Source organism: Dreissena polymorpha, chromosome 9, assembly GCF_020536995.1.
Source record: "Dreissena polymorpha isolate Duluth1 chromosome 9, UMN_Dpol_1.0, whole genome shotgun sequence".
In the NCBI taxonomy this organism is placed as follows: Eukaryota; Metazoa; Mollusca; class Bivalvia; order Myida; family Dreissenidae; genus Dreissena; species Dreissena polymorpha.
In genome coordinates this window covers 96,646,888-96,659,294 of record NC_068363.1, presented here as the reverse complement: position 1 = coordinate 96,659,294, position 12,407 = coordinate 96,646,888, and the positions used below count along the sequence as shown (strand labels likewise).

General features: G+C 36.9%; 1 protein-coding gene across 4 annotated transcripts in view; it reads left to right on the top strand.

Moving 5' to 3' along the window:
• Window positions 1-12,407, top strand: part of LOC127843867 (centriolin-like) — a 176,184-nt gene that overhangs the window by 121,956 nt on the left and 41,821 nt on the right. For all 4 annotated transcript variants that reach the window (XM_052373747.1, XM_052373744.1, XM_052373745.1 and 1 more), the window contains 7 exons: window positions 503-667; window positions 1,167-1,292; window positions 2,395-2,544; window positions 3,792-4,009; window positions 4,951-5,111; window positions 6,670-6,743; window positions 7,591-7,779. In XM_052373747.1, coding sequence (XP_052229707.1) covers window positions 503-667; window positions 1,167-1,292; window positions 2,395-2,544; window positions 3,792-4,009; window positions 4,951-5,111; window positions 6,670-6,743; window positions 7,591-7,779 — 1,083 coding nt within the window. The remainder of the gene's footprint in view (window positions 1-502; window positions 668-1,166; window positions 1,293-2,394; window positions 2,545-3,791; window positions 4,010-4,950; window positions 5,112-6,669; window positions 6,744-7,590; window positions 7,780-12,407) is intronic.

Sequence of the window (12,407 nt, the reverse complement as noted above, 5' to 3'; positions counted from 1 at the left end):
TTTGTAAATATAATGAAGTCTTTTATTAGTACAAGGTTCATTTCTTATTCTTGAACATGAATTTGTTTTTAATGAAGAATGAATTTTGATGTTTTCTTCAATGTGATATGTTTGATCATCTAAATCTTTTTTTAATGGCAACCTGATTTTTTTGCCATACTGATTTGTCTGAACTACCAGAGAGTGACTGACCTGAAATTGTATAAATCATTATGTTCAGCATTCTTTTTTTTTACTTAAAAATAGCTGACAGACTTAAGTAAATAATTAAATATGTGTGCTTTAGGTGGGGGTGTATATTACTAATGATAGGTTTGTCATAACTAGTAATTATAATTACAATAGTCTGAAGTAAAGGTTTGATTGATATCAGATATAATTCAAATTCACATCATTTTTCGATCATAACAATTTCTATTATATAAGTCTCAAGTCTAAGAATCTGTTAGTTGTGTGAGACCCTGTCTGTGTGTGCTCGTCATTATTCTTCCTGTGTCTGTAGATTGACCTGCAAAAAGCTGAGTTGGAGAAGGTTGACCACGCGATGGGCAAGAAGCGGACAGAGTTGCAGTTCCTGACCGAGAGTCTGGAGAGGAAGCAAGGGGAGATCAACCAGCTGATCAGGGACACCGAGGCTGAACTCTCCGCCAACAAGAGGGACATCAAGGTCAGTAGGTCACATAGAGGACTTCAGAGGTTAATTTGGGACAACAATCACTCACATGCATTAAGCCCAGTTTTCCCATAACAAGGCGCATTTGGGTTCACCACTTGGGGAAGGGGTCTGAAACCTGTGTAATATTGATGTGAGAACATGCAGTTGGGAAATATTAAGAAAGACTTGACTAGTGTTTATAAAAAAAACAGAAAGATTACTTAATGATTTACTACTAAGAAACACATTTCTCTTTATATTTAGGATAAATCACTTGTGTTTTTTTTCTGTGAAAGCGGAAACAAATAAATTATATTTGGCATTGGGAATTTGTCCTTTTACAAGATCCTGTTCTTGTAAGGAAAACAATCTCTGAACTACCTATCATTTCTCACAAACATTCTTGTGAATTAGGAGGCAAACCAACAGTTGAGGTCGATTGTGACTTGATAGTGTTAGTTTCTTGTTTGCTGTTCATGTACTGCTATATGCTGGCATGTGTTGTGTTCAGGAGCAGCGTGACATGCTGCGTAACATGGAGGTACAGAAGTCGGACCTGGCTGCCCAGATCAAGTCCCACAGACAGGAGCTTCAGAAACTCAAGGACGAAATGGGCACCAGCGAGGAAATCATGCAGGTCTGTAAATACACCAGTCACAATGTGCACCATGCAGGTCTGTAAATACACCAGTCACAATGTGCACCATGCAGGTCTGTAAATACACCAGTCACAATGTGCACGCTCTGGAGTGTTTTTTTTTAGTTTTTCCTACACTAGTTCAGGGCCCTTTAAGAAAAGTACTCTATAAATACTATAAATATATACAATAAATATTATTCTTATAAATTTTTTAACGACTTGAATATTTTTGCATTCATTTGTTGCTGATATTTGATCCAAAGCAATACAGATTTGATGTTTTTATGAAAACTTGTTACCATAATAATATGCATAAGAAGTTTACAAAGTTTAAAGCATTCTTTACCTCTGGTTGACAAATGTTTTAAAATAAAAAGTACCATTCATTTAACAGTAACATGTACAAGTAATTCATGTTATCTGACTGTTTCTAAAGCTGGACTATCGTTTTTACTGTTAGGACATGTTGCATGCACCATATTTGAATTTTTTTAAACCTGGGTGGAAGAAATTTAAACCTCTTAGCTTTTTTTCACTGCTCCTGAATTTCCTAGTTTTTCCCTAGTTTTCTACATGAATGTTTCCTAGTTTCCTAATAGTTTTTACTTTTGTATTGCTTTAGAGCCTGAAGGTGTCTAAATGGACAATAGCTTGTGGTAGTATTTACTTCTGTCACATTTAGCCAACACTCTTGACAGTGAACAAATGTTTTTACAATAGAATGTCCTCTTAATATTAAAGTGCTAGCTTTCAGAATGGCTAAAACATTGTCAATCAAATCTCAGAATAAGATCAGGTGAGATGTTTGCTCGACAATTTATTTGAGCCTCACTCTGATAAAATGGGGCTTAATGCATATCCCTAAAGTTTAACAAGATTAGCCTGTGCAGTCCGTACAGGCTAATCAGGAATGGCACTTTCCGTTGTAATAGAATTTTTCGTTGAAAGAAAGTTTCTTAATGGAACTATAGTCTAGGTGGAAAGTGTGGTCTTTGATTAGCATGTTCAGAGTGCACAGGCTAATCAGGGGCGACACTACGCACATGCATTAAGCCCCGTTTTCATAGAGTGCTGCTCATTGCTACATGTGCACACACAGAAACTGGTGAACTCAGTGAGCAAGCACAAGTCTGATCTGAAGCACACGTTTGAGATGCAGCGTCTGGAGCAGACAGAGCTGGACAACCTCAAGTCCCAGCATGCACAGCGCCTAGCAGAGCTGGAGAGGACTCAGAGGGAGCTCATTGAGGTCATTATATACTCTTTCAAATCCAAATGTTATTAAATGTAAAACCTTCAACTGAAGTAAAAAATAAAGTCAAAATTTTTAGCTCGACTATTATATATGAAATATATATAGTGGAGCTATCCTACTCACCCCGGCGTCGGCATCTGCGTGCAAATGTTAAAGTTTTCGTACTACCCCAATTATTTTCATTGTCCCTTGACATATTGCTTTCATATTTTGCATACTTGTTACCAACATGACCCCAACATATAAACAATAGCAGACAACTCTATCAAGCATTTTGTCTTAATTATTGCCCTTTTTATACTTAGAATATGCATATTATTGATAAATCTATGTTAAAGTTTGCGTACTACCCCAAATATTTCCTATATCCGTTGACATATTGCTTTTATATGTTACATACTTGTTTACCAACATTACCCCAACCTATAAACAAGAGCAGACCACTGTATCAAGCATTTTGACATAATTATGGTCCCTTTTACACTTAGATAATTGAACATTTTGCTTTAATTGCCATAACTTCTTTATTTATGATCACATTTTATTATTACTTTGACAAAACAACACTTACCTGAATACCACAATGGATTCCACCCAAACAATACCCCACGCCCCTACCCAGAATCCTTCCCCCCCCCCAACCTCCCCCCCCAATTTTTTTTTTTTTAAACATCATCTTATAAATTACCACACCCCACATTATACCCCCCTCTCACCCCCCCCCATCCCCCCTATCCCACCCCCTCCCCCTCCAAATTTTTTTTTTTTTAAACAACATCTAATAAATTACCACACCCCACATTATACCCCCCTTCCCCCCCCCCCCCCCCCCAAAAAAAAAAATAAATTATTTTTTCCTTTTTTTTTATTTTTGAAAGATCGTCTCTATGAATTATTGAATATGAACAATTTCCCCATGATGGCTTACGTTATACTGTCAAGCACTCGAATAGTAGAGCGCGCTGTCCTCTGACAGCTCTTGTTTCATAAACGGACTCCCATAACCATACATTTTCTTAAATAGAATTCTAAGTTGAATGCATTCAAGAAATAAAAAGGTATGTTATTTAATATGTTGGCAAATGTAATTTAAACTGTAATTGAACTAAAACATTTAATATGTTGGCAAATGTAATTTAAACTGTAATTGAACTAAACAAAGATTGGATACTCATACAAATATCAAATCATTTATGTTTAAAGAATCTTATACTACATATTTCTGGTTTGTATATCTGTAGGAGAAGAATGCCCTCGAGCAGCTGAACTCTGATGTGAACAAGAAGACAGTGGAGATGGAGAGGCTGCGAAGCTGCATAGAGCGGGACAGAGAGGACGTGGAGCGGCTGGCCATGGAGAAACAGTCGTATGAGGACCGCATAGCCACCATGAGCAGAGAGAAAGAGATGCTTGATGAGTCACTGAAGACACTCGATGCCAAGGTCACACACATGAGAAGGTGGGCCCCAAGGGGTTGTTCTCCAGAGCAAGTGCATTGATAGTGTGGGCTGAATCTAGTGTGAAAGATTGGTATACTTTAGAAAAGATGTATAATACCATAATACTTGTTAATGAACCACCACAAACACAATTTGATAAGGGTTAATCATGAGTCACTAGATCAGTTGGTTTGGTTTGTTAATTGATTGGTTTATTGGTCTGTTACAATGGTTTGTGCCCTTATGCCCTTTCAGAGTGTGAAGGCAACTTCTCATTAACTTCTGTGTCGATTTTGTTTTGATGTACATGATTGAGCCTGATTAAAACTCAGCTCAAATATTGTCAAATCATATAATCCTGTTACCATTCTTGAGGCCACATTTATGACCAAATCTCGATGAAACTTGGTCAGAATGTTAATCTTGACAATAGCATGACCATGTTTAAATCTGGGTCTATTGGGGTCAAAAACTCGATAACCAGGTCAAGAGTGCCTAAGGGCCATCGTCACCCTCTTGTTAAATGGAAATTTTAAAAGGAGATATCTTGCAAACTATAGTAAGTATCAATATGATTTTTAATATTTCAATATATAGCTCAATGATGGGAAGTTAAGTGCACAAGAGCCATAACTCTTGCTTTGATAATTTCACAGTAATTGGCTAAAATTTTGTTCAGGGATCATCTTGGCTTCATAGCAATGTCACAGGTATGAAGCTTGAATTTTTAGGATACCAGTTCTTCAAACAGATCTGCCCATGCCCTCTTACAAAGCAGCATTAAGGGGGCAGTGGGGTATTCAAGGCATGACATGGACAGGTGTTGCAGTTTTCCCTGATTAAATTTTTAATGGTTGATGTAGGTAATATTAGCTAAAGTTTCTCCTTTAATCTGCTTGTATTTGCATGACAGAATTACACGAATTCTACATGATAAGAATGTGGACTTTTCCCCTTTCAGGAGTCAGAGTACAATGGAAGAGAAGATTGACAGCACATCTCGTCGCCTGGATACGCTGGAACAGGAGCTGGTGAGGCGGGGGGGAACGGGAGATGGACGAACTGAACAGGGAAAAACTGCTATAGCCAAGGATGTGGGAAATGTGAAGAACGCTATTATTGGTGGGTAACTAAGTATTTCTGTGGAGAACGCTATCATTGGGGGGTAACTAAGTCTTTCTGTGGAGAATGCTATCATTGGTGAGGAACTAAGTCTTTCTGTGGAGAATGCTATCATTGGTGGGTAACTAAGTCTTCCTGTGGAGAACGCTATCATTGGGGGGTAACTAAGTCTTTCTGTGGAGAATGCTATCATTGGTGAGAAACTTAGTCTTTCTATGGAGAATGCTATCATTGGTGGGTAACTAAGTCTTTCTGTGGAGAATGATATAATTGGTGAGTAGCTAAGCCTTTCTGTGGAGACTGCTATCATTGGTGGGTAACTAAGTCTTTATGCAGAGAATGCTATTATTGGTGGCTAACTGAGTCTTTCTGTAGAGAATGCTATCATTTATGCATAAATTAGTCTTTCTGTGGAGAATGTTATCATTGGTGGGTAATTCAGTCTTTCTGTGGAGAATACTATCATTGGTGAGAAACTAAGTCTTTCTATGGAGAATGCTATCATTGGTGGGTAACTAAGTCTTTCTGTGGAGAATGCTATAATTGGTGAGAAACTAAGTCTTTTCATGGAGAATGCTATCATTGGTGGGTAACTAAGTCTTTCTGTGGAGAATGCTTGAATAGGTGGGTAACTAAGTCTTTCTGTGAAGAATTCTATCATTGGTGGGTACTAACTCTTTCTGTGGAGAATGCTATTATTGATGGGTAACTAAGTCTTTCTGTGTAGAATGCTATCATTGGTGCGTAACTAAGTATTTCTGTGGAGAATGTCATCTTTGGTGGGTAACTAAGTCTTTCTGTGGAGAATGATATTATTTTAGGGTAACTAAGTCTTTTTGTGGAGAATGTCATTTTGGTGCGTAACTAAGTCTTTCTGTGGAGAATGCTATCATTGATGGGTAACTAAGTCTTTATGTGGAAAATGCTATCATTGGTGTGTAACTAAGTCTTTCTGTGGAGAATGCTATCATCTGTAGGTAACTAAGTCTTTCTGTGGAGAATGCTATCATTGGTAGGTAACTAAGTCTTTCTGTGGAGAACACTATCATTGGTGCAGAACTAAGTCCTTCTGTGGAGAATGATATCATTGGTGGGTAACTAAGTCTTTCTGTGGATAATGCTATCATTGGTGGGTAACTAAGTTTTTCTGTGGAAAATGCTATCATTCGGATGTAAATAAGTCTTTCTGTGGAGAATGCAATCATTTGTGAGTAACTAAGTCTATCTGTGGAGGATGCTATCATTTGTGGGTAACGAAGTCTTAGTCTGTGACTTATGTTATCAAGGGTAGATAATTCTGTGTTTGTTAATTGATGATAGAACAAATATCTCTGCAGAATTTTCTTTAGAAACATATCAAAATAAATATGAAATCAGCTTCAGTGTTCAAATTGTTAATGTTTAAACCTTTATACCTTTTACTTTTGATCTGTTTAAAGGGCCTTATCAAAACTGAAATTAATAAAATATATAAGTAAAACAATTATTGGCAAGATATTTCTGTTTATAAGTTTTTTATGTGTGCAGTCAAGTGCTATATCTGTCTGTTTGTATTCAGATGGCAAAACAGAGCTGAAGGGTCTGAAAGAGCAACTAAAGGATGGAGAAAAGACCATGGCTCACCTAGAACAGGTACAACAAATGTATCCATAAATCTTACACCACTTGGCTTCTATAGAAACGTACCCCTCAAACGTTAAACCACATTGATCCTATAGAATAGTTGCCTGTCCGCACATTTCACAAATATTTTGTGAATGGCATTACTAGGATTGAAACAATTGTATCCATTAAATGATTTGCATGCTAGAATCATTTCGAATAATTTTGAAAGAAAATTAAGTGGTTTTGCTTTTCAGTAATTTCTTTGTCAGACAATTGTGTGGAAAGTGTCGTCCCTGATAAGACTGTGCAAACCACATACATGACGGCTTATCTGGGATTACACTTTATGCAAACGCATTAAAAGCCTCATTCTTCCAGAACGAGGCTCATTTGATGAAAAGCCTAAATGCCTGTATGTGTCTTTTTGAAGCAACTGCGTTACACAAGTCTGCTTAATGCCTGTATGTGTCTTGTTGAAGCAACTGCATGACACAAGTCTGCTAAATGCCTGTATGTGTCTTGTTGAAGCAACTGCGTTACACAAGTCTGCTAAATGCCTGTATGTGTCTTGTTGAAGCAACTGCATGACACAAGTCTGCCTAAATGCCTGTATGTGTCTTATTGAAGCAACTGCATGACACAAGTCTGCTAAATGCCTGTATGTGTCTTGTTGAAGCAACTGCATGACACAAGTCTGCTAAATGCCTGTATGTGTCTTGTGAAAGCAAACTGCATGACACAAGTCTGCTTAATGCCTGTATGTGTCTTGTTGAAGCAACTGCGTGACACAAGTCTGCTAAATGCCTGTATGTGTCTTGTTGAGAGCAACTGCATGACACAAGTCTGCTAAATGCCTGTATGTGTCTTGTTGAAGCAACTGCGTGACACAAGTCTGCAGCGTGATGAGGCCAAGCTGGAGATAGAGCGGCTCATGAGGGGCATCCGTCAGTCCCGTATCACCCATGATGACTGTCTCCGGCAGCAACGGCAGCGGGAGGAGGAGTTGCAGGACCTGATACGGACCATGGACGAGCGAGAGATTGAGTACCAGGAGACCAGGAAGGTGGGTGTAGGCTGGTACTGAGATAGGCCAGGGGGTTAGTTTCTCTAGGTATTGCCTTTAGAAAGAAGTTAAATATGTCTATATATAACCAGTTATTGAAATTGCATTAAGCAATCTTCTAAAACACAACAATAATAAAAACTAGGGATGGGAAAGAATTTTAAAATGATATTTGAATTTTCGTTCTTCATAATATATTTGAATATTCAATTTTCAACCTTAGATTCAATTGACCCAGCTATTGAACATCCTTTACTTGATGAATTTCAGTCCTTAAACAAAGTCAGGAAAGAGGTTGAAAAAGAGGAGTCCAAATTACAGAAGGTTGGTTATCAGACTTAAAGAAAGAATTCAGTATCTGCTACCTAAGAAGTTGAATGTGCATAGGTGTGGAAATGTTCACCTAGGTTTGTTACAAAAGAACATGTCCTACTGAAAAAATGCAATTATTACTGGTATGTAACACCCATTTAGCTTTAAAATATATACAGGTGAATTAACTTGTTGGTTTTGTTAGTGTAAAAGATGTTGCATTAAGGTTCTTTTTTAGCCGATTTGTTCATTGAACAAGCAGCGAAAGATTTCTTTAGCTTGGTAGGTTTGTTAATATTCTGATGTATGAGCATGATTAGCTGGAATTGCTTCATCATGAATGCTATATGGCTTACTGCTAACAATCCTTGGCGGCTTATCTTTGTGAAAATCATTTCAAATTAAAAGCAGCAGATTAATCTTTTCATCATTTTTCAGAATGTGAATTGCTTCAGATGCTTTGATCTGTTTCTAGTTTTCCACTTGTTTTACTCTTGTCTAATTTTATAAGTAATTTACTTTTTATGCCCCCGGATCAAAAGATCGGGGGTATATTGTTTTTGGCCTGTCTGTCTGTCATTCATTCATTGTGTGTGTCCCAAAACTTTAACCTTGGTTAAAGTTTTGCAATAACTTTTGCATTATTAAAGATAGCAACTTGATATTTGGCATGTATGTGTATCTCATGGAGCTGCACTTTGAGTGTGAAAGGTCAAGGTCATCCTTCAAGGTCAAAGGTCAAATATATGGCTTCAAAGCAGCGCAATAGGGGGCATTGTGTTTCTGACAAACACATCTCTTGTTTTCTTTGTTATTAATCATTTACATGAAAACAGATTATTTATGTATTTTATTAGTAATATCATTATTATAATAATAATTATTATTATTATTAAATTCGTTAAGTTATTGTGTGTTTTATATTGAATGCTACTTCTTATGCTTTTTTATGCATTAATACATGTAGCTTACTTTAAACAGGAAATTATTAAAACCTTGTCTATAGTTTCATAGCTAATAAAGAACCTTAATTTTGGTGATGGTTGCTATGGTAACTAGTTGACCCTATGACCCCTGACATAATTTCAGCTCGTAACAACAGCCAATTTTGAGTTGGACAATATAAGAACGGATCTGAACACAAAACAAACAGAACTTAGCCACGCCACAGCGGATATAATGAACTTGAAGGTATACCTCCAAACACAGCTGGTTGCTAGCGATGATCTTGTAGGGAGTGCCTAGTTACAGAAGCTTCTTTAAAGGCCAATATTATAGTGCTGCTTTGTTCAAGAGTTACTTTTGTTTCCCATACCAACATTAGTTGGATTTGCTTTCAAATTATATGATTACGATTTTAGATGCTGCAAATGATATTTATAATAATACTGAAGATTTATACATCATAGAAATAGTATTTATTTTTAAGATTTATGTAGGTATTTTCATTTAAATGGAATTGAGTTTCAATAGTCTACTTGCTGCTATCAGAAAATAACAGAACAAAAGGTGTGATTCTATGATAATGGACCTACATTCCATATGCCCAGTTTGACAAGTTTTACCCAGTATTGTAAGGTTTGACCTGGTATTGTAAGGTTTGACCTGGTTTTGTGAGGTTTGACCAGGTATTGTGAGGTTTGACCTGGTATTGTAAGGTTTGACCGGATATTGTAAGATTTGGCCTGGTATTGTAAGGTATGACCTGATATTGTAAGATTTGACCTGGTATTGTAAGGTATGACCTGATTTTGTAAGATTTGATCTGGTATTGTAAGGTTTGACCTGATATTGTAAGATTTTACCTGGTATTGTAAGGTATGACCTGATATTGTAAGGTATGACCTGGTATGTATTGTTTGACCTGATATTGTGAGGTTTGACCTGGTATTTTGAGGTTTACCTGGTTTTGTGAGGTTTGACCTATTATTGTAAGGTTTGACCTATTATTGTAAGATTTGACCAGATATTGTAAGGTTTGACCAGGTATTGTAAGGATTCATCAGGTATATAGGTTTAACCATGCATTGTATGGTTTTACCAGGTATTGTGTGGTTTGACCAGGTATTGTGAGGTTTGACCAGGTAGTGTAGGGTTCGACCTGGTATGGGAGGGATTGACCAGGTATTGTGAGGTTTGACCTGGTATTGTACGTTTTACCAGGTATTGTGAGGTTTGACCTGGTATTGTAAGGTTTGACCAGGTATTGTGAGGATTGACCAGGTATTGTGAGGTTTTACTGGGTGCTGCAAGGTTTGACCCAGGAATTAGCTGCACAACATTAATCCCTTAACCTTTTTTATTTCTTTGATAACAGCGCTATTAACTCACCTAACCTTCTAAGTTAATGTCAGCAATCATTTTCATATTCATCTAGCATGTGTCCGCATTTGCTGTTTGTAACATTCAGCTTTACAATTTTATTGTTAAACTAGCATAGGCATCTCTCATACTTAATTTTTACAATTGTGAATAATTAAAAACCCATCACGCTGGAGGATCACGTATTGTATTGGTACTTTTAAAATGACCCAATCAGTGTCACTTATCCAGATCACTAATACTCATTGCTCCTGAAGTATAATGATTACCCAAGTTCCTTAATGGTACACTGTACAGATTCACTTTATCTTTTGCACCATTTACTGTCCTTGTTATTATGTGTTAGGTACCAGTATATACTTCGTAAATTGTTGTTGTAATATAAAAACGTACTTACAAGTCAAGAAATGATTAACTGACTTAAACACAATTGTTATTGAGAGCCATGGTTCTTCTTGTATTTCAGAAAGAGGCTGAGAAAATGGAGCTAGATGAAAAGAAGAAAACTGACTGAATGTGAAAACAAGATCAGAGAACTGAGTAAATATCCATCTTTACTTGACACCTGTAGATGAAATCAGTCAATATCCAATAATCTACACCTGACACTATACACCTGTAGATGAACTCAGTAAATTTTCAATAATGTACATCTGACACTATACATCTGTAGTTGAACTCAGTAAATATCCAATAATGTACATTGGACACTATACACCTGTAGTTAAACTCAGTAAATTGTCAATAATGTACATCTGACACTATACACCTGTAGTTGAATTCAGTTAATATCCAATAATGTACATCGGACACTATAAACCTGTAGTTGAACTCAGTAAATATCCAATAATGTACATCTGACACTATACACCTGTAGTTGAACTCAGTAAATATCCAATAATGTACATCTGACACTTAAACACCTGTAGTTGAACTCAGTAGATTTCCAATAATGTTCATCTAACACTATACATCTGTAGTTGAACTCAGTAAATATCCAATAATCAGGGATCATATTTTGTCGGTTTTGTCGGTCCTAGGCCGATTGGGGTCATGAAAGACCGATTGAAAATCCCAAAGAGTCGGTCCGATTCTGTTTGCTAAAATTCCCATGTCATGAAATCGATTACGCAGTGAACATGCTAGCATACCCTTATTACATTCTTGTCTCGATTAGGTGTGATAAACCATACACTGCAATCTCTAAACCGGTCAGGACCAGTCTATTGCACGTCAGCCGACTAGTATCAGCGTATGACACCAATCAACGAAGATTCGCGCGGTTGTGTATTAGTAAAGCTTGGAAAACCCAGTGTCAATATCAATCGATAATTTCACTGGCTTATACCTAGCACACTTATCGGTCCGTAATGTGTGCTCGTCCACGATAAATCGTTGACAGTTACTTCGGAGATTAAAACCTCGATGTTATCCTCGTGGAAATTGTGCATTTCATGCATGATACAGTCAGTAAACTTTCATATAAACAAAGAAGAAAATCGGATATTCTGCATTAATTGTCGGCGGACCTTATACACTGAAAGCACGCGCTGTGACTAAACAAAAAATGCCGATACATTTTCCACCAGCGTAATAATCCGGCAATAAATGAATGAAAGTTGCGGTTTGATTGACAGAACAGCCGAAAGTTATTTTTATGGGCGGAACTTCACATAAAATAGTACACAAGAAAAATAATATACATGTATAAATCTTTAGTAAAAATCGTGTTTGTTAGAATCGAAAAATTCGTGTAATTTTTATTGTTTGTTGTTGAATTACCCACGACCGGAAGTTGGAAGTTAAGATGCGTGGTTTTGATCACTCGTGCTTCGCACTCGTGATTTAATCTCTACGCATCTTAACTATCGGCCGTGTGGTTTATTAACAACAAACTATAACGTAACAAATGTTTTTCAACTATTTGGTTTTATTATGCATTTAGACCACCCTACGCACAGACATTGTTTAGATTCAATGCATGTGTGTAAGCA